Here is a 22,378-nt window from a genome sequence, read left to right on the forward strand (position 1 = left end):
CATTTAATTTGGTTGGCAATGGGGACCCATAAAAGACATATTTCTTCAAATTCTGTCATTTCTTTCAAAATGAATTTCTCTTGCAAGGTACTGATTGGTACACTATTTGCTAAGGGTGCTCTAGGTCAAGATACAGGCCTTGAGAGTCTTCAACAAAGTTCCATAATCCTTGGAATGCCGGAAAGGGAAAGTCCCATGTTCTGTAAATATTCTATGTCAGACATTTAAATATTGCTAAATCAATGAAAGATGTAACTGAATTTCAACACATTTTCTAGCTCTTTTTCTCCAAATTGGGCTACTCACTGTCCTGCTTTGTATGAATACGAGCAACTCCACTGGGAAGTTGTTGTCAAGCAAATATATAAAAATTTTACTTGACAGAAATATTTTCATGATATGTATGAGCTAAATGGAAAGTGACAACTTTCCCACATATAATACCTGGAGAAATCCAAAATGTCATCACTTAATTTAGTTTGAAAAATATCAACTAAGGATTGTGTAATAAGTGGCTCCTCTATTAGGCATTTTAAATTCTGATCAGGCAACTGTGTTTTCTCAGCATAACAATTCAGTTAAAATACACAAATTTTAACACAATTCAACCAAAGAGTAAATCCAATATTTTCAAAAAACAAATTGTATTATACAAAGTCAAAATACTGATTTTTTTTTAGCATGCTTTTAGATAATTTTACAACCCAAGATTTAATTTCACTAGTTAAATAATCAAAAGAACTTACCACAGTGTAGGGGCCCAATCTGCCTGGGTTGTCTTGAACACTGAAATATTTTGACACTGGTTCCTGAAAACACCCACCAAATCTGGTTCCTTTTTCCGAGGAATGAGTTTTAGAAGTCTGTAAATACTGATGATAAGCACTCTTTAAAGAAGAATGCAATTTAGAAGTAAGGTCAGATTTTTGTAAAAATAAAGTCTTTTCTGGCCACAGACCAATCTGCAGATTGGAAGGAGCAGGGTCACTTGACATTACATGCGGATTCTTAGAAAGTCCAGTGCTTTCCTGGTCATTGTCAGGGTAGCTTGTGATGGAAGGATCTGGCAACTGGAAGGTAACATGATCCTTTCTTTGAGCTCTCAGGCCTCCTCTCTGCAATGCTTCTTCCTCCTCATCTTCTTCCTCAGCCACCTCTCTGTCATCTTCATCAAAATTCATCTTTAAACGCTCTGATACTGACTGGAGAAGCGACAAAACTGAAGAAGATTGGTTTGCACTCTCTCTGGATTTAGTGGAGCCTTGATGACCAGGAGAAACCTCACTGGATAGAATGTCCTCCTGTGAGCTGTCATCCTCATAAATGGGGCTCAAAGCCAAGGGATAAATTTTGTACCTTTTGGCCTCTACTGATAAGAACGTTTCTGAACTATCACCATCAAATGTCTCATCTGATTTTGTATCTTTTTCAAGATGATGGAGGAGGTCAGTTCTACTCTCAGACCTTTCACATGCCAAAACAGGCATGCAGGAAGGGGCCACATTGGGAAATAAGACAGAGCTGGTTTCTCTAACTTCTGCAGAAGCATACTTGTCTTCCTCTTGAAGGGGCTCTTCATATAATATAGTAAAGGAAGAATTTTCTTGTTCGTCCTGAGAAACAAAGGCCAAACTAGATTCTTCCTTCCCATCACTAAAATCCAGAACTCTTCTTGCGTCATATATTGTAGTGATGGACACTCTTTTGTTGAGCCTTACTACGGTGTCCTCAGGTTGAAAATCTGACATTGCTAAGGCCGGGTAACCCTCATAATCCTTACTTAATGTAGGTGATTGATATCCCCTGAAGTGTGAGGCAAGTCTGCTATCATGCAATATCAAGCTTTCCTTGATTTCAGTAGGCTCTTCCTCCACGTCTCCAACACTGCTTTCAGCATACTCTTGAGATGATTTTTCAGCTTCAAATACAGTGGGCATGCCTTCCACTTGGGTAATGGTCAATTCTGTTTCATGTATTTTCTCTATATTTATGGCTGTGGGTATTTCTTCATGTTTCCTAAGAGTCCCACTAGGATCCTCAGGGGATGTTATTTTCATTTCCAGTTTAGAAGGCATAAACATATTTCTTCCTTTAGTCTCTTCAGCATCTACCTTATATTTTTTCCCCATTTCTAAGGAGGCAGGTGCTGCCTTCCTGTGTGCTTCTTTCACAGAAGATACCACTCTAGTATTCCCCCAAACCCCTAGAGCATCCTTTTGGTGAGTAGTTTCCAATTTCAACACAGGCCTCTCAGTCTTTCTAATAACTCCTTCAGCATCCTTTTGGTAAATAGCTTCCATTTCTAAGGGAACAGATGCTGCCTTGGCCTCTTGGGTAATCTCCTCCCCACCTCTTGGGCAGGTATTTTCTACTTCTGACACAACAGATGTCACTCCACTCTTGCCAACATCCCCTTCTGCAAGCTTTTGATAATCATTTTCCACTTCTCTTGCAACAGGTGTCATTTCACTCTTTACTATATCCCCTTCAGCATCTTTTTGGTGGATATTTTTTACTTCTGATATAAGAGGCATCACCTCAGTTTTGCCAATGTCCCCTTCAGTATTCCTCATCTTGCAAGCTGTTTCTATTCCTAAAGTGACAGGTAATCCCTCAGGTTTTTCAGCATACTTCTCAGCACCCACTGAGTACACCTTTTCCATTTTAAAGATGTCAGCATCTGACTCAATTTTTGTAATATTTAATTCAGCTTCCATTTTATGATCTCTTTCTGCATCTAACACAGGAGGGACTGCCTCACATTTCATAATACTGAATTCGGTATCCCTTTTGTTTGTTTTCCCCATTTCTAACATGGAAGGTATATGCTTAATTTTTCCCATATTTACTTCATCCTTTTTGTGTACTTTCCCTATTCCTGACGTTGCAAGGGGTGTGCTTTTACTATGTTCTGGCAAGCTTTTTTCAGGTATACATACAAGACTATCAGACAAACTGCTTTTGGATGTGCCAGGTGTGAGAATGTTATCACTCACAGATGGAGGACATTTGAAATTCAGTACAAGAGTTCTTGTGTCTTCTGTCCCAGTTTTGTGAATATCCACATGCTCTCTTTCTCTTGTCTCTCTACAGTCCTCATTGACAAATAAATGTGCTTTTACTCTATCATCTAACTCTTTATGGGGCATGTCTTCAGGGAGTAAAACAGTATCTGATTCTTGCAAATTTATACTATCAGACTGTCCAATTTCATTTCCAGAAAGTGAAGATTTTTGGTAAAAAGAAATATCTCTTCCTTTAATTGACTCTGTGCTACTAAGTAAGTTACTTATGGAGAAGAATCTTCTTAATTTTGTGTTTTCACTAATTTCACACGTGCTTTGATTTACTGCCTGTTCTGATAACAAGAACTCCCTAACTACATCACTTGGCTTAACACTATCACGGTTCAGAATTTTTGAAGTATGAGCCTGAGGCTCAGAATCCCAGGTAGCCTCAGTATCTTCAAAAGCATCATTTTTCAAATGTTCTTGGGCTGAAAAAATAACCTCATTGACTAATTTCCTAGCTTGATCTTCTAACACACAAGACACATTCATTCTAACAGAATCAAAAAGAAGATGTGTCTCACCAACTGTAGTTGAAACACAGGCTTTCTCTTCCTCTTTGACTTCTGACATGTTTTCCATGCCCTGCTCTTCCAAACACCCTTTTTGTTGGATCCCTGTTAATGCCACTTCTGATTCTTTTTTCTCAGGGATATCGTCCTTCAGAGTACCAGGATTCATTACACCATCTATGGATATATGCTCCTGGCAGGTACCAACTGTGTGTTTGGATTTTAGTTCTTCTCTGACAGAATTAAAAATCTCCTCAATCAATGTGTCAGCCTTTCTGAGTAAACCACTTTTGAGGTCCAAAAGTTGGTCATGTGCTCTTCTCCTCGCTTCTGCATGCTCAACAGAGGCTTCAGAACACTGTTGGCTTGAGCTGTTAACTGACGCTGGAGCCCCAGCAACTGCTCCAGTCTCTGCTTCCATGTTATCGTCCAAATGGGCAGTGGCTGGGAAATCAAGAGCTACCTTTCCAGTATGAATCCCCAAATGGTCCTGAAATGGGGTTGCATCTGCCCCTGTTGGGACAGGTGTCTCCAATTCCAAGCAAAAGCTACTAGGGTCCAGCAGATTAGTTATGGAGGCATCTTTGCCTGAGAGATCTTCAGTAACATTCACAGAATCATAATTATTTGAGGGATCATATGAACGTATAACCATGCTAATTTCCTCTGGCTGACCAGAGAAAAAGGATGCACTATCAGTACCACTACTCAGAAAACAAGGTTCCTCTCTCTTGGTGTGAGATGAGGCTTTCCTTGCTGATCTCAGCACAGATGGTACATCAAGCAAGCTTGAATATTCTGATGAAAACCCATTTTTTTCCAAGCTAATATCAGAACTCAAAAAAGGTGAATTTACTTTTGTGCTGTCAGTTTCTTGGAACTTTGGGGAGATACTAGTTAAACTGAGTTCTGCCATTTCTGAGAGACCAGAACTCTGTTTAGTCCCACAAATATCCAAAGATTCATGAATCATACAAGTGTTGGATTCACAATTCTGTGCCATATGCCTAGTGACTTTTTTGTGTTGACCAAGAGGTGAAATCACAAGTAGATTACTTTGGGGAAGAGAAGGAAGATCACATAAGGTGTCCACCTCTGTTTCTTCTATACTTTGATGTTTGGAGGTAGAAGAAACCTGAACCTGGTGACTGTCCTTAAGGCTGGCATCTGAACGTTTGTCTTTAATCTCCCTATGTTCCACTGATTGAAAACTTTTGTCCTGCTCAACTTCTAGAGAAGTTAACTCTGATAAAACAGGCTTTGCTGGCTCCTCTGGAATTTCTAATGGAGAAGAAATTGCACCCTGAGAAATGCTGTTGGGCTCCGTTTGGCAAACAGATAACTTGGGCAAGGCTATAGATTTCCCTCTTCCAGAATGTGACTTAACAGGAACACTGTTCTGACCACCAACCTCGGATGTTGATAAAGTTTTAGCAATGTTATTAATTTTGGTTTCCAAGGGAAGGGAATCAGACTCCTCTACTGTGCTTTTAATTGTCTTGGTCTTTGTAGGCATTAACTCTGTTTTATTAAGGTCTGGAGATGAAACAAAATTATAATCCTTGGGGAGGCTTCCAGGCTCAGAGTTCAATGGGTCCACCATAGTGCCACTCATTTCAGGACCCGGATGAAACTGGCATTTTTCACTCTCAGCAAAAGCTTCCTTGGATTCAAGAACTGCAGATTCATGCTCAAGGGAAGGAGGACTCTTCCTATCTACAGCCTCAACATGAATTGCCACATTTTTTTCTGGACATTTAGTTGGCTGATGAGAAATACCAACAATGTTGGAATCTCCAGTTTCTATGGGTACATCCTTTAAAACAGGGATATCAAATTTACTCGGAATGTCCGTTCCAGAAACAAAGGTAGAAGGTGAAGCATCAAAATGTGATTTCTTACAGTCTAGGGTAAGTGGTGTTTCATCATCAAGTGATACTTTGGCTTGCTGAGGTTTCTTGGCATGAAGAAGAGATTCTGAAAGGTGATTTTTATTAAGTTTGAAATTCATTTCAGGTTCTAGTCTGTTTTCTAAGCATGCTACAACTGCTGATTTACTGATGTACTGTGCAAAGGCAGGGTCCTTTTGTTTTATACTCATAGTGGAAGCTTTGTCATGTGGTCCCAAATCAAGCTTTTTGGCTTCTGTTTCAAACAATTGGTGGGTATCTTTGGGTAATGATTCGATTCTGTTTTCTAGAGCTTTTACATGACTTGAAGTTGTGGGTTCGCCAGCCAAGACACTTGCCTTTTCTTGCCTGATTTCTGTAACAGCCAAATTTTTCTGTGAGTCTTGGGCAAACAACTTCTTTCCTTCATTTACAAGTTCTGTGTCTGTCACAGCATGTCCCTGGACAGCAATGGTGCTGGTATGATGGGCAGCCTGCTTTGATGAGTTATCTACGGTTTGCTTGTTAGAACACTTTCTCTCTGGCAACTGCAGGTTTTCATGCCTAACTGATTTATTGGGACTTGGCAAATTTGTACTTTCCAGTTTGGTAGTGTCACTCCCATTAGATTTACTACAAGAGAAATCAGAAACAGCAGGTCCCTGAAGTTCCACATGCTCTTCTCTTTGCTCCAGTGTCCCATCATTCATCACAGAGCTGTTTTCTCTCCTTGTATTTTCTGTTGGAGTTTTCCTCTGAAATTCTGGACTGCAAGGTACTTTGCTACTCTTACTTCCTGTAAACAATGCTGAACATACCAAGTTTCTGTCAGTTTGAGAAAGTGGCACACAGCCTAAATGGTTCCGTGAGTCAGATTCTCTAACAGTAGAGCTGGTGTTAGTCTCAGAAGAAGAGAATAACCAACTTCTCTCAGGTCCTCCAGGATCATTTTTATTTAAAACATCCTTAGAAGGAGTGGTGTTCTGAAGTCCCGGACTGTTAGTCAGATGGCTTTCTATGTTGAGATTAATTTTGCTACAGTCAGAGTCGTCTAATGGGGCCCCAAGCAGACATCGTTTCAAGTGGACATCTGTACTAGCTGATGACAACGCTGCTCTCTCAGTCTCCATTTCACTTCCAGGGCTAGAGTGTGTGTTTGTACTAGAATCAGAACCGTCATTTTCTCTGTCTGAGGTATTCACAGTTTCCAACATGGGCTGTTGCTTTAGGTATTTCATAATTTGTCTGGGGCCTCGATATGTTGCATATGTTACTGCAGGCCTCTCTGGCTTACCATCAATTTTTCTGTGAAAAGAAACAGTTCGAGGATATCAGGAAATATAATTAGTATCACTTTACAGTAATCCCAGCAATCACATTGCAGCGAACTGTACCTTTCAAATGCCACTTCTCTTCATATGTACTCAATTGGAGAGGAAATCCTAGGAAGTTTTAGTTAAAATTACCTGCCATTAAAAATAATGCAGATTTGGCAAGCAGCACATGAATGTCAAGGCAGTCTAAATGCATTGAGTTTCTCAGAACTGTTCCTTCGTAGGATACAATGATTAAGGATTAGGATACAGTGATCAGATAGAGATATGTATGATTACATATTCTTCTGTGGCTAACAGAAGAGTCTAGGCTGACAAGTCCAAGGCTTAGGTTCTGGTTCTTATCTCAAAGCATTTGACATTAATGAACCACAATGATTTTTGTGCCTCGTGTTAGTACCATAAGTTCATGGAATCATCACTGTGATTTCTCCACCACATCAAACGTCATAGCAATTTCTATTCCTTTACTTTTACGTGTGAACTTAAACAGCATCTTTAAGCACATAAGTTGGAAAAGTGTTAAAGAAAAATGCCTGGCAAGATGTTCAGCCCATAGTAAGCACTCAGTATTTATTCATTAAATCAATCAGTAATAGAATTGCCTTTAAGACCTTTTCCTGTGTTCAGAAAAAGTATTTTTCCAAGTACTCCACTGGTGCGATCAGTATTAAATTGCTTGGATAAATGCAGATATCAAAAAGATTTCCAAAAAGAGTGGAGAACCAATTTCTGCATAAGTTCCTGATGTGCTCAGCAACCAGCTTCCCTTGAAGATTCTGTGGGAGTTCTCATGCAAGACATGCTGCTTTGTAGACTTTTATCAGCTCTATTCCCTGTCCTTTCATTCCAGCCCCAGAAAGAAACTGACCTCACTCCTAACCTCTATGACTCAGCTCACAAATTATCTCTATCACAAACCTATGCTTTCTACCAAGATGGACATTTACCCTCTGGTCTGTGGGTACACAAAACACAACATTAACCACATTAAACTATAAAGATCTAGGTTATTTATTCTTCACCACTCACCTGGTGGCTGAGAGAAGGTACTATGTCTGAATCATCTTTATATATTTAAGTGCACCATGCACGATTTGGAAAATGGTATATGTTTAATACCTTTCTGTGAATCAATAAATAAGTAAAGCAATGATACTAAATGCTAAGTAATCTATTACAGACTAATGTCATAATTCTTATATATGATATCAAAATGTTTTCTGAACTAAAGCAACATTTTAGGGCCCGACTATAATAATTCACAGTAGAAAGACCGATGTGTGTTCTACTTGATTGTTTCAGATTGAACATATCAGTAACCAAACATTACTCTCCATATGAATAACCAAGAAATTCAGTTATTAGTATTCCAACATCTAAAAGAATAAATTTTATTTCCACCTTTAAAGCAATAAATTAAGAATGCTAGATTTGTCTAAATGAAAAAGCAAAGGAAATTTCCTTTGATAACAATTTCATCAACTGTGCCTGTTATATACATCTTGAAATTTAGCTGAAATAACTCATTTCAAACCATATAGTTTGCTGGCCTTTAAAATCCTACCAAACCACTATTGTAAAACATTGTGCTTATTACATCCATTTATTTTTACTGTCCACTATGAAGTAGCTAAAGGAGATGTGGTGAGAAAAGCTTTGCCCTGCAAAAGGGATTTTAGTTGCTGCACAAGTTTCAGGCTGCATCTAATGCTTATAAAACAAAGTCAAAAGCTGGATATGGCAATCTTCCTATGAAATATTCAAGAGAAAAATACATAAAGGCACGTTAACATTATTGGTGAAATACCATATCAAAATACACATATCATTCAGAAAATAAAAAAGGCTTTTGAAACAACATATTAAGATCTAGGGCTGGGGTTATGGCTCAGTGGAAGAGCGCTTGCTTGCTTGCCTTGCATATGTGAGGCACTGGGTTCAATCCTCAGAACCACATAAAAGAAATAAAGGTATTGTGTTTATGTACAACTAAATTTTTTTTAAAAAATGATCTAGAAGTGTAAATAAATGACAAAAATTGTTTTGTTTCTATAAAAATTTTAACATTGTATAATTATCACCTATTATCCATAGGCTACAATTTTTCCCTAAAAGATCACCAAAATAATCCTTAAGAAATGTATACCCAAAGAAGGGAACATGGTGTCAACCAAAACACCAAATGAAAGAGAAGGATCAGAATTTAGGTCCTCTTACTACCAACTCCCTTGAAACTAGATCACAAAGCATTTTATCCTGCATCAATACAACATTGCAACTTTTATCTAAAAGGACTCTAATAAACCACACAGAAAAGTACACTAAACTTTAGCTTACTATAATAAGTGTTTTGTAGTTTTGGAGTCTGAAAAGGGGGATTCGTGTTTTACATTTTTTATGATTTTTCTTAATGCTTTTAACTAAAAAGTGATTAAATTAAATATATATTATATACAAATATATAAAATTATATATATATATATATATGTACTAGTTTAAATTGCTAACTACATCTTCTGCAGCAGCCTGTAAGAATATGTTACATATTTGTAAATATGCATTCTTTATATTAAATAATTACCATGTTTAAAGCACTAGACATCAAAGTTGTAAGCTTAGCTTCATTCATTTTAATTGGTCCCTTCAGGCACTGGTGAGCTACACAACAACTTTTTAACAGGTTAGTCATGCCAACATTATCTATTTTCTGCATCATTCTTTCACAGGTTGAAATAGAGTCATCATAATTGAATATTAAGTCCATAAAATTGGCCAGGTACGGTGGTGCACACCAGTAATCCTAGTGCTCAGGAAGCTAAGGCAGGAACATAGCAAGTTCAAAGCCAGCTGCAGTAAAAGTGAGATGCTGAGCAACTCAGTGAGATTCTGTCTCTAAATAAAAATTACAAAATAGGGTTGGGGATGTGGCTCAATGTTTGAGTACCTCTGAGTTCAATCCCCAGTACCAAAACTTAAATTAAATTTTGCTCTTTAATTTGCAAACTTTTAAATAAACTAAAATAGCCCAAAATAAATAATTTTAAAATAAGGTAAAGATGGGAAATTAAAAAGGTGCATTTTTCACAAGCTGAATGAAGAAATGAGAGTATTAGTTTCATATATTATGTAATTATACATGGGATCTATAGCTTATTCTTTGTATGAAAGGTATGTGATGTGACTCAAACAGTAGCAAGAAAAAAATAAAACACACTGAAAGTTCAAATATTTAAGAAAATAGGCATATGTATTTAAAATTTGAAAAGCTTTTATGGATGCTGTCCAAATTTAGCTTTCATGTGAAGGTTTAATAAGCCTCCAGATATTACATATAATGTGGTCTAATCCAGATATTACATATGATGTGGTCTAATCTGAATAAATTTTATACACCTGTCAACCAAAGACCTATCATTCTGCAAAGAAAATTCTATAATAGCAGCCTGCAAATAGTAACTAGTCTTATAGCAAAAGAACTATAGGAATTCACTTTAAGAAAAATATGAAGCTTAAGATACTTTTTAGCAATAGGATTTATTTCCTTTCAAATTACATAGGTAAACATGCATCCTCTCACAATAAGGAAGTCTTTTAATAGCTGTAGGTAAAGAAAAGCTGCAAAACTAACAATTTTTTTTAAAAAATCATGAGAGTTTTGATAGAAGAGATTCTCATTATAATGGATATAAACCTGTGAAAATATAAAAATTATAACAGAAAATTTTTTAAAACCACAACAATAAAATAGCTTTCTATATAAATTACACAGAAGCTGAGTTAATGTATGGAAAACAATTTTTAAAATGTCACCAAACAGGTTTTTAAAAAAAGTTTTATCATATTAAAAATAAAATCTGCATAGTCAACTATAAATAAAACAATGGCGAAGCTTATGACTATTTAAAGTAAGCTAAGATGAAATCATTCAATATGATTTTCATGATAATTTTTTAAATCCACTTTGAATAAACAGGTAAATAAATGATTTAAATTTTGAAAATAATATTAATGGTAGTCACAAAATATCTTTGATTGTATGATAATGAACACTGTTATACACCACAGGTTATTTTATTAACTCATATAAAGGCATTAACTCGTTTAAATACACCCTGATTATGAAGACTTCTAAAGAAAAAAAGGGCACTTTCCATAAAAGGCAATGTAAAACCTTCAGTTAACTCACTCTTCCCTGTATTAATTTTTTTTTTAATTTATGGGAAACAAATCCCCTATAATTTATTATAAATTTCACTTTAAATAACATTTTACATTTGATATAATCTCATGATCTGAAAAAGAAACTTAAATATACCCTTGTTCTTAGTACAGTCATACCACAAAACAAAAACAACTTTACTCCTTAAAATGCAAATACTCAGAATTATTTAATTTTTTTTTAAAAAGAGAGAGAGAGAGAGAGAGAAAGAGGAGAGAGGGAGGGAGGGAGGAGGAGGGAGAGGGAGAGAGAGAGAGAGAGACAGAGACAAAGACAGATTTTTTTTTAATATTTATTTTTCAGTTTTTGGTGGACACAACATCTTTATTTTATTTTTATGTGGTGCTGAGGATCGAACCCAATGCCTCACGCATGCCAGGCGAGCACACTACCACTTGAGCCGCATCCCGAGCCCCTCAGAATTATTTTAAAATAATTTTCTAGGTGTATTACTTAAATAACAACTAAAATCAGTTGTGAGCAGTTCTTCACTATAATGTGAAAACAAACTTATAAAAATAGGATTCAACTTTTAAGTCACAATTCTTAAACAAACTGATAATTGTTAATAGTAACTATCGATAGAAATTGACAAATTATCAACTGTAGTTCTTAGCCTGATCAACTGTGGCATTTCCAAAGCTAGGCCTAGAGGAAGACTGTTTCTTAGTTGGGAGTTCAGGCATCATTTCTTTCCTCCTAAATTAAGAAAAAAATCTTTCTTTGCTGAGTTGGTTCTAGAGAATTGCCTTAAGTGATTATTCCATTATCAAAGAAAGTTTACCAACAAGAAATAAGCCCGGTATCCACTGTCATTTTCTACTGTCCATTGCCAAAGAAATAAGCTTAACCAAACTAATCAGAACCAAAGAAGAAAAAATGTGAACTTTCCATTCTATTCAATTCTCCATCATTTTAAATTACTTCACAATACTGGATCTCAAATATCAGTGTGCAAAAAAAATCACCTGGAAAAGTTGTTAGAAGCTTGCTGGACCCTGCTCCCAGAGATGCCAACTGGAGTTTGAAATCAGGACCTGGGTTTCATCCACAGTGCCAGGGGGATGGGGCGAAGGAGGGTGGGGGTGAGCAGGGGGTGGAGACATGGTCAACAAATATGCTTCTCTAATGATTCCTGAGTGATGCTGATGCTACTTTTTCAGGAACCACACTTTCCATAGTGTTACTTTAAACAATCCCATATAATGGATTCACAATTGAGCCACTTTGTTGGACATTTATTTTCAATGAAAAATAATGTTTAAATGAACACCTTTGTATATCATCAGAAAAAATTGTAAAGTTCTTGTACATTTTAAAGTTCTTGATACATAATGCCAACTGAATTCCTAAAACATGCTATCAAATTACATCCCCCATTCCCAGCAGAGTATATGAGCACTGGCTTTATCTACTTTGACTCATGAAAAATATTTATTAGTATTTTCAATTTAAAGGAGAAAAAATTCTCATTTTAGTTTTCATTTCCTTGATTGCTAGTGAAAACAAACTTTTTCAATTGTTAGTGGTTTATATTTCTATTTAAATTGTTTATATTGTTTGCCATTTTTATCTTTTATTATATTAGTATCTAAATTGCTGACCAATTATTCTCTGTCATTGTTGTATATGATTTTTCTCATTTTCCATTTAAATTATCAATGGTTATGTTTTTTGACATACAGGAATTTGAAAATTGGGAGTAATCTTTCTCTTGATCTCTTTTAATACCTTCCATTGCTATTATGCTTATAAAGTGATTTTTATCAAAAGTAAAATAATAATTCATATATTGCTTCTCTTAGTTTACTTTGTAAACATTTATTTGTAACTCTATTTTAATTTGTTTTAATATAAAAATGAGAAGTAACTTTTTTCCTCCAAATTGTTAAGCAGTTTTTTCAATGAATCCACATTTCAAGGAGAATGCAAATGTCCTCACCACAGGTTTAGATTTTAAATTTTATGAGAGTCCACTTCTAGACTCTCATAAATTCTGCTCCATTTAAATTTATAGCAAATATTATACCTGTTTGGCACAGCTGCAGATACTATATCTTTATCAGTATATTTCAACATCTGGTAGAACAAGCTCTACCACATCACTTGATGGGCAAACTCTCATCTATTTGGGTCTCCGTTCTTAGAACTGTGATTTGGGTCTGATCTTATAAATTTGCTATGAGGAATTAGCTTGCAGGAACCTTTGAAACTACCAAAAAAAAAAAAAAGTACACAGAAAGTTATCTTTACATGACTTCAGTATTATTGATGACCTCTTTGAATAACCAATTCTCAAGTGAAGCCCAAATAAAAGTCAATGAAACAGATCCCTGATAGTTATGAATTAACACTCCTGATAGTTACCCAAGATGCCTAATGTACTCAACACCATTAAAAACATTTTTTGGCTCATTTGAGTAAAAGGAGAAACAAGTTGCTTCCTATTCATTAATCAAACAAAGGAAAAATGGGTGGTAAAATGCTGCTCAAATTCATGTAAGACTTTGGCTTCTAAGAGCTGGGTAAAAGTTTCATAAAGCTATTTTCATGAATAGAGTCAATTAATTTTCTTAAATAATTTACCTAGATTTCACACACACACACAAAAAAAGAATACTGAAAGAATGAAAATACGAATATTAGGTCCATTACGGTTCCTAAAATAGACATACAGAACCCTTGCCTGTCCTAATGCAAGAGGAATTCAGACAACCAAAAACACTCCTATTCAAAGAAGGCTTAAATTAAAAACAAAAAAAATCTTCTACTGTGACAATTAATTACCTAAAAGGCAATACTAGTCCTGCCCCCCAAAATAGCTGAAAAGGTGTTAGATTTCCAGGATGGTCCAAAAAAAAATTTTTTTTACTATCTTTTACATAGCAGCAAAGATATTACCAAATACTTTTTCTTTCAATTAACGAGAATTAGAACTTATGTTTAAAAGCTAGGTCCAAAAGCTTGATTTTTTTTTACTTAATTAAATTCTACTTACTTTGGCAAATCGGTGGTTTCCTGTTCACTGTCCTGAGTTGTATCCAAAGAAAAGGTATCTGAGAGTTCAACTGACATGGACTCTTGTTCCTCTGTTGGAACTGCCTGGGGTCCCAGTGGATCACTGAAAATCTCCCTCTCACTTTGGATCCCTTCATGACTGTCACCATGAGTTTGAGCGTCTCTTTCAGTTTTATCATGGCCTTCTTTGAAAGAGGACTGCTTAGCTTCACCAAGAGATGATTTTCCTGAGATATTGAACAAGTTACCAAGAAACTGAAAAAAGCTCTCTTTTGGTTGTCTGTCAGTTTCCCCGGTTTTGGCATCTGAAGTGGAACCGGCAAGATCATTGGCCTTTTTGGGATCTTCCTGTGTTGGAAGAGTGATCAGCTTCTCAGCCTGGTTTATTTTCTCCTCACTTTGATGAATCTGAAAATAACATAGAGAATAAATAAGAAGCATTATGATTTAAAAAACAACACAGATTGAGTGATAAGAAATTTTAGGACAGACTGTGCCAGACACCAGGGAAACTTTGTGAATCAGAACGATGGCTTCTCAGACTTCAGGCAGATTACAATCCACTTAAGCACAGTCCTTGTGTGACTCGAACAAAGCCATAAAGTAGATATGGAAAAGGGAGAAGTGCAGCACACGTGGGGACCCAGAGTAGCGTAACCAGCCCATATTTAATGGAGGCAAGGGCAGACAAGGTAAGTGTAGGAAGTGTCCCATCTGAAGGGGACCTAAAAAATGACTAGGTGATGCTAGTGAATTTGAGTGAGTGAGTGGTGTGTGTAACTTCAGTGAGGCATCTGCTTCTAAGAGGTTCACTATGAGTGGGGCCATGATGCAAAAGTGACAGGTAAGTAGAGAGACAAGTAAAGGGACAGATCATGACAAAGCTTGTGTGTATTTAAACTTGTCATAGCACGTGGTATGTTACACAAATAACACCTAAGCAAACCTTATCATCTCAGCATTACATTAGTCCATGAAGCTGTCACAATTATGTAAAATTGTTCTTCAAGAATAACAGGAGAGACAGTAAGATGGTGCAATAATTCAGAGAAAAGGCTCACTGTGACCTCTTCACAGTAAAACATAAAGTCCTGATAATGTGTTAATGCAAAACAGGTATTCTTTGCAGACATTAAACACTTCCAGAGGTTTATTTTGCTTATAATTAAGTTACTGGTAAAGCAAACACACATTAATATGTGTTCCGCACACGGGAAAGTCAAGCTGTTCCAGCAAAGACCACGCTGGCATTCCACCTCACACTCTTCCCGGATTCCAAAAAGCTTTAGGCCATTGTGCCAACTCACCCTGCCTTCCAAACATGCTTGCTCACATACTTGTAAATGGAATGCACATCCGACAGTATCTGTCACCTGTCAAGCTCACGAGTCCTTACAAAAGGAAAGCTCAAGTATGAGTCAGAAAAAAGATCAGAACACCAAGGTAAAATCACCTTAGGGCACTGTAGGTTCACATGACAAAGTTTTGCAAGAAGCTGATCTTCAAGAAAGCAAGAACACCATAATTATAATGTCATTTGTTCATTCACCTCGTTCCACATTTGAATCCAAGTTTCCAACCGCTGAAAGAAGCATTCCACTCACCACAAATCACATTTAGCATATGAAAGGTTGAGAAAGTATTCAGAACCTATTAACCCAGCGAACTGATTTCAAGTAAACCATATTTTAAGTCTGTGCCCACCTTAGATGTCAGAGGGTAGTTCTAAGTCAACATGGAGCATTTTTCTGTCAGGACACTGAAAAAAAATATCACCAGCCTTGCAGTCTACAAGTCTCAACTTCTACAGTTTCAACTGCAATTTGACCCTACTGTCTCCTCTTAACCCATTCAACCTTCTGCTCCTGTGAGAGCCCACATTGCAAGGCAGCCCCTTCCCCTCAGCTGACAGAAAGGCCCCAGAGTGTGGCAGAAGACATGCTCAACCACATTTTACAAGTGCTCACACAGGAAAGACACTTTTTCTTTTGTCCTTTGACTATTCTATTTAATTTGTTTAATTTCCAGCCACAATAGTTCTCCCTAAGTCAAAATGAACTAATGTGGAACATCAATCAAATCAATTAATTCTTTCTTATAACCAATAGCCTGCACAGCCACCTGAAGAAAGTAAACTATGAACTTTTCACTAAAATATCAATATTCTTAAAATTATTTAGAGATTCAAAAGTGAAGTTTTGCAAAACTAGAGCAATGTTCTTAAAAAGTAAGAAAACGTGGAGATTAGCTTTAGACATTATTTAAAAAAATTATTTCTGTCAAAAATAGTATTTGGCTCACTTAATTATTATTTTCACTTGACTATTCCTTTCAAAGCATAATATTCTATTTTCCAAAGGAGGAAGACACATTTTGCTAATGAACACCTTCACATTTAACCTTCTCAGAGTTATGTACAAATTTTTAAAAATCATTTGTTTCTTCTTAGCCTCAATTTTCAGCTTTACTCTTCTAGAATGTTGATAATGCAAGTTTGCCAAAGAGAATTTTTTAATTTTCTAAAATGTCTGAGCTGCTTCATTTTCCCCTCACAATCTTAGGAGAAATTTCTAATTAAAATAACCTCAATAAAGTTATTAAATTTAGGGGAAAAAAAGAGAACTGTGCTATTCAATGTAAACACCTACAATAAAATCTGTATTTGTATAACTAAAATCTTAAGTTTGATCTAAAGCAGCTGTTCTTTGCCCTAAGCCTAGACAGCAATGCAGTTCAGCCTGCCACAGGCCCTTATTAGGTGGGGCCTATGTCCCTCTGCCAACAGGACTGTCTGCCATTGTTCTAACAAGTCAGTAGAATGAAAAGCACTCAGGATTTAAGAAACCACAAACAAAATATCAATTCCAGTTTCTTGTAATGATGTTAATATTCTGCATATAATACATGATGCTACCATGAAGGCATCTGCATCTTTGGGAAATTTTTCCCTTTATATGCAGTATGTAATCTTGAAGCAAATTCATCTCTCCGCTCTTTTTGCTACATGCCTTATACAAGGAAATATAGAAAAGCGTTAGAAGCACTGATTAATATGTCTTAGCTGTGGCCTTTGGGGAGCTTCCAGTCTAACAAGAAATTTAGTCATCACTGCATCACTTTATGGAGTTCAGAAGAAAGACTTAATGAAGGACATAATTAATTTGACTAGAGATAGGGAGAAATCATCGCATAAAGAAGGTAACATCTGAGCTTGCTCCTGAAGGACAAAAAAAAAAAAAAACATTTTAGACACACAGTATGTATACACAGATGTCTGAAGGATGTTCATTATGGCAGCAGTGTGGCCAAAGAAGACAGAGGAGAGAGAATGAGGTTTGACAGGGTGACCAGTGAGGGATAACAGAAAGGGAGAGTGAGGGATAACAGAAAGTCTGGTAGGCAGTCAGAAATACAGCTTAGGAATGCAACTTGGCAACACACTGTGTACAGGGGAGTGGAGACCAATGAAAGGGCTGTAGAGGGAAAGAAAAGAATAAAAGGCAGATGCAGACATACACAAAGAAATGAAAAATGCAAAAATAAGGCCAGATTACTCCCTCCAAAAGAGTGTTGTCCAAAGTCAAGGGGAAAAGATATTTTCAAATGCACCAGGGAGGAAAGAATGTTTTCACTACTGTCAGATTAAAAAAAAAAAAAAAAAGTAGGGGCTATCTTCCTCACTGATCTTCAGAAACATCAGGTACGCTCTCTTGCCTAGAAATTTTGCCCTTATCCTCTCTGCTTAGAATGTTCTTGTCCCAGATAGTTATGTGATTTGCACCTCCTTATCTCCTTTAGACCTCATTTAAAGGTCCTACTTAGCAAACCCCTGCATTCCAAAACTGCCCTTCTCCCTTCTGTTTTATTTTCCTCCTTGTACTTGCCAAGAATACACATGTACACCTTTGAAAATCTGTGTGTGTTTGGTTTCCACCCCCCCCCCAGAAAATAAAATCCACTAAGGTAGACATCTTTTGTCTATGTTATTCACTGCAATATCTCCAGCACATTGAAACGTGCCTGACAATAAGAGATGCTCAAATACTTTTTGGAATAAAGGAATGAGAACCAAGGACAATCCCTATGAATGGAGGAAAAACAGTCATAATGCCTCAGAAATCCATAAGCCCAGTCCTAAACTCAAAGATCTACAAAGTGAGCAGGTTACAAAGAGATCAGAAAGCTCACTAATTAGAAGGGAGCCTTTTGAGAGATTTATAACCAGAAAGAAAAATGACAATATTTAAAGTTCCAAGAATGAAGAAATGGCTTTTTGTTCCCGTTTTAAAGGAAGGGATACACAGGTTACAAGGGAAGGGATCATAGATGCCAGAAGAACAGAGAACATGATGGCCAAAGAGATCAACATGGTCTCTAATATCACTAATAAGGGAGGGGTTTAGCCTTGGGGAGGAGGATGGACATTTCCCTTTTCTCCTAAAGTAAGAAGCACAAGGCTAAACCCTGGGTAATTCTGTAAGAGTGGAGACAATGAGGAAGATCCAACAAGTGGCTGTGATCTCATGAAAGTGGAAGGGGAAATAAGGCAGACCTCAGAGGCAGAGCTGGCATCTGGACTCACGAAATTAAGACTTGTGAGAATGTTTCTCACAAACTTGGAAGAATGTTTCTGAGGAATGCAAACCCAAGTCAGCAATACACTAAAACAGGGTGAGCCAAGGAGCAGTCAGGGGTAGTACAAACTTTAAAGGATTTATTCATTCAATAAACAATGTGTAAGACACTATTATAAGTGTTTGGATACAACAGTGAAAAAATACACCCAAGTCCCTGCTTCCATGGAGCCTACCTCTAGTAATATAAGAACTTTCTGCAGGTCTTATTGGAATTATTTTGTCACCTCCTTGAGCAGCCTAGAGCAGGTCGCAGATGCTGTACCACCATGATGACTGGTAGAGTCAGCATGGTCAAGGTATAGGGAGAGTCGCCAAGTCTGAGTGAAAGACAGAGAAGGGCTCTTCCTTGACTGCCTTTACCACCTGACTTGGGAATTGTGCACAACAAGGACAACCCTTCGGTTCACCCTGGCCAGTTCCTTGGCACCCTTAATTCTAGTGACTTTTGCTTCCACCTGACCTACTCCTCTGGCTAATCCAGTCACTGTCTTTACCATCTTGACCCACCTCTGACCCTCAACTTTAGGCAACCACCAGTGTCCAAACCTTCTCATCTTCCCAGCTCCTTTCCCACTGTCCCAGGTGTGCCCATCACACCATGTCCCCTGCCTCATCACAGCTTCGGCCCCCTGATTCTTATTCTCTTTCAGCTCTCACAAATATGTGTATCTTCTCTGTCCAGCTATCCAACAATACTGTCAATAACCTCAAAGCCTTTTTCCCTTGATCTTTGTTCATCTCCATCCAGCAAAACTCCAGTCTTTCTCTTCCACATCCGTGAAGGAGTCTTACTTTAAAACCCAGTGGGTGAACACACAGCTTAGCAGATGCAGGGCACCTACAATTCATGATTTACAGCCTTAGCTAGAAACCAGTCTCAAACCTTCCCCCATTTCTACGGCAGTAATTTCAAAACTTTTCTACATCCCTTAAGTTCCCCACTTCTCTCTCCCTGGTTTAAAACTGCCTATTTTGTAGAGTCACTTCCTCATAGTCCTGAGTGTGCCTCTCGTCTACCTGCATTTTGGCAGCAGCCTCTGGGCTGCTTCCTTCACTAAGCTGTGCATGACAGAATAGAAGAGCTCCACCCAGATGTCTCCTCAGAAACCTCAGTTGCTCATTTGCTAGTCTAACATACAGAGATAGCCTTCTCTCTTCTCACTACCAACCTCCTCACAAAGGAGGTATTAACCCTCACTACCCTTCCTTTACCTCCAAATCACTTCCTAAATCCCTATTGCCTGGTTTTTCTCCCAGGCATGCTGTGACCACAATCTCTGGGAGACACTGTCCTACTTACTAGTTCTAATTTTTTTTCTGGTATTGGCATTATATTATGCATTGAAAGAATGTGAGATGAAATCTCTTCCCTGAAAACCATTCTTTCTTCGGCTTCCCTGACATTCAGACTCCAAGGTGTCCCATCTTCCTATCTGAATATTCTTTCAGTCTCCTCCAAGATGAACACATTGTAATCATTCCTTTTAAACCTTATTCCTCCTATTTCCAGCTTGTGCTCAATTTCTCATGAGATCTCATGGTTCCCACATATGCAATGGTTCAGATTACCCCAGATTTGTATTCTCAGTTCGAACTCCTAAGCTATAGACCTGCACATCTCACCATCAACCAGACATTAATCTGCTTCTGGATGCTTCACTGGAACCTCAAAGCCAATACATTCTAAACTAAACGTGACCACCCTGTATTTCCATTCTTCCATTTTCTAGAAATTATAAAATCCTCACTTCTTGTTACAGTCAGCCATCAGGACACTATAACCCCCTACCCTAGAATAGTGTTGGCAGTGTGCTTGATTTCCTTCTTGTTGTCCTTCAATCTACTGTCCATTCAAAAGGCAAAGCACTCCTGTACAAGTCAAATACAATATGTCAAAGTCTTTCAATGGTTGTGCATTGCTGTCAAACTCCCTACCATGGCATTTGGGGTCTTGATGAATCTAGCCCCTGAAGCATTCTCCAATTTCACCTCTTGCTGCTCATGCTTGGAATGTTCAATGTCGGCATAAGCATTTTCACTCATTTATTCTGCTTCCCTTCTTTCCTCCCTTCCTTCCTTTCATTGTCTCTAACTGTATTATCTCTTGGAATACTGCTATTCCAATTGCTGAGATCACTCATCCCTTCCTCTCTTTGGAAATTCCTACCACAACTCAAGGTTTTTTGGTTTTGTTTTGTTTTCTGGTACCGGGGATGGAACCTAGGGGCACCTAACCGCTGAGATATATTCCCAGCCCTTTTTGTATTTTATTTAGAGACAGGGTTTCACTGAATTGCTTAAGGGCTTGCTAAATTGTTGAGGCTGGCTTTAAATTTGCAATCCTTCTGCCTTAGCCTCGCAGACCACTGGGATTACAGGTGTGAACCACTGTGCCCTGCCAAAACTCAAGGTTTTCAGTGTGGAGAATGTGTATATATTCTTCCAATGGATATCCCTATCATCCTATGTCTTCTCTGCCACCACCGAGGGAAAGCAAACAACTTCTTATGTTGTTGTCATAAGTAGGACTATATTACCTTAGTCATTAAAAGGTACTAAAATTTGGCATTCGTAAACCGAAACAAGCTGCTTTCTAGAGAATTCTAGTTAAGATTCCATTAAGACATCTGGCTGCCTCATATTACTTGGCAAATTTGCCATTTGTTGCCAGTTGTTGAAATTGTACCACTAAGAGTTGAAATTCCCTCAATTTTGAAAAAAAATACTTTGGCATCAAATTATTATTACTGCTACCTTGAGTTAAAGTCTAAGTGATACTAAAGTTTTAAATAAAAATCACCACTGACTGTCATAATTGATTTAGTTGTGGTGAACTGTTTGATTTACTCCATAGTCACTACTGATAGTCACATTTGCCTTAACAAGATATGAATTTTACAGATAATATTAAGATGTAAAGATAAACTGTTTATACTTCTATTGTTAAAGTAATTTTGCTTGAAAGGTAACTTTACGTCTTTATCACAGAATAAATTATTCAATAGAAAATAAGAACAGACAAAGTAGATAGACCATAAATTATTTTGTCCTACCTAATTTGGTTATGGCTTAATACAAAAACAACTAAGCTATCTGCAACTTCTACATCATGACACACTGTTGCTAATAATTATTTCTGAGCTGTCATAAATAACTCTACCAATATTAATTAAAAACCTGGAATTTCACTTTTAAAAATTACAATGGAATGGAATCAAGGTTTTATCAATGGTATTACTTTCACTGTTTTTCATCTCCACATAAGTTTTAACACAGGAATATATATCTCCAGATAAATGCCCTTAACCATAGTTATCCCCAAGCAGTCATCATTATATGAATCAGAACCAAAAGAAAGGTTGGGGCCGGGGGATGTAAATTGCTGATCTAAATAAAAAATATCAGTTCTAATCTAAATAAAAAATCAGGGCTGGGGTTGTGGCTCAGCAGTAGAGTGCTCGCCTAGCACATGTGAGGCACAAGGTTCAATTCTCAGCAACACATAAAAATAAATAAATAAATAAAGGTATTGTGTGTGACTAAAAAAAATATTTTAAAAAATCATTTATATAGTAGCAAGGGGTAAGGATAGGAAAGATGAGTTGTTCCTTCGAATTGATACAATGAGAAAGAAAACAAAATGAGAGAATCATTCCCAGGTGCCAAGCTTGGGTAATATAATAGCACCTTTTACTAGG

The 22,378-nt window shown here is 37.1% G+C and overlaps 1 protein-coding gene across 1 annotated transcript in view; it reads right to left on the reverse strand.

Annotated features, from left to right (window-relative positions):
- Crybg3 (crystallin beta-gamma domain containing 3) overlaps window positions 1-22,378 on the reverse strand; it is a 111,964-nt gene that overhangs the window by 60,338 nt on the left and 29,248 nt on the right. The window contains exons 3-4 of the mRNA XM_005336767.5: window positions 14,024-14,451; window positions 747-6,774 (exon numbers count right to left, since the gene is read on the reverse strand). Of these exons, the coding sequence (XP_005336824.2) occupies window positions 747-6,774; window positions 14,024-14,451 (6,456 nt within the window). The remainder of the gene's footprint in view (window positions 1-746; window positions 6,775-14,023; window positions 14,452-22,378) is intronic.

This window comes from Ictidomys tridecemlineatus, chromosome 3 (assembly GCF_052094955.1).
Source record: "Ictidomys tridecemlineatus isolate mIctTri1 chromosome 3, mIctTri1.hap1, whole genome shotgun sequence".
Classification (NCBI taxonomy): Eukaryota; Metazoa; Chordata; class Mammalia; order Rodentia; family Sciuridae; genus Ictidomys; species Ictidomys tridecemlineatus.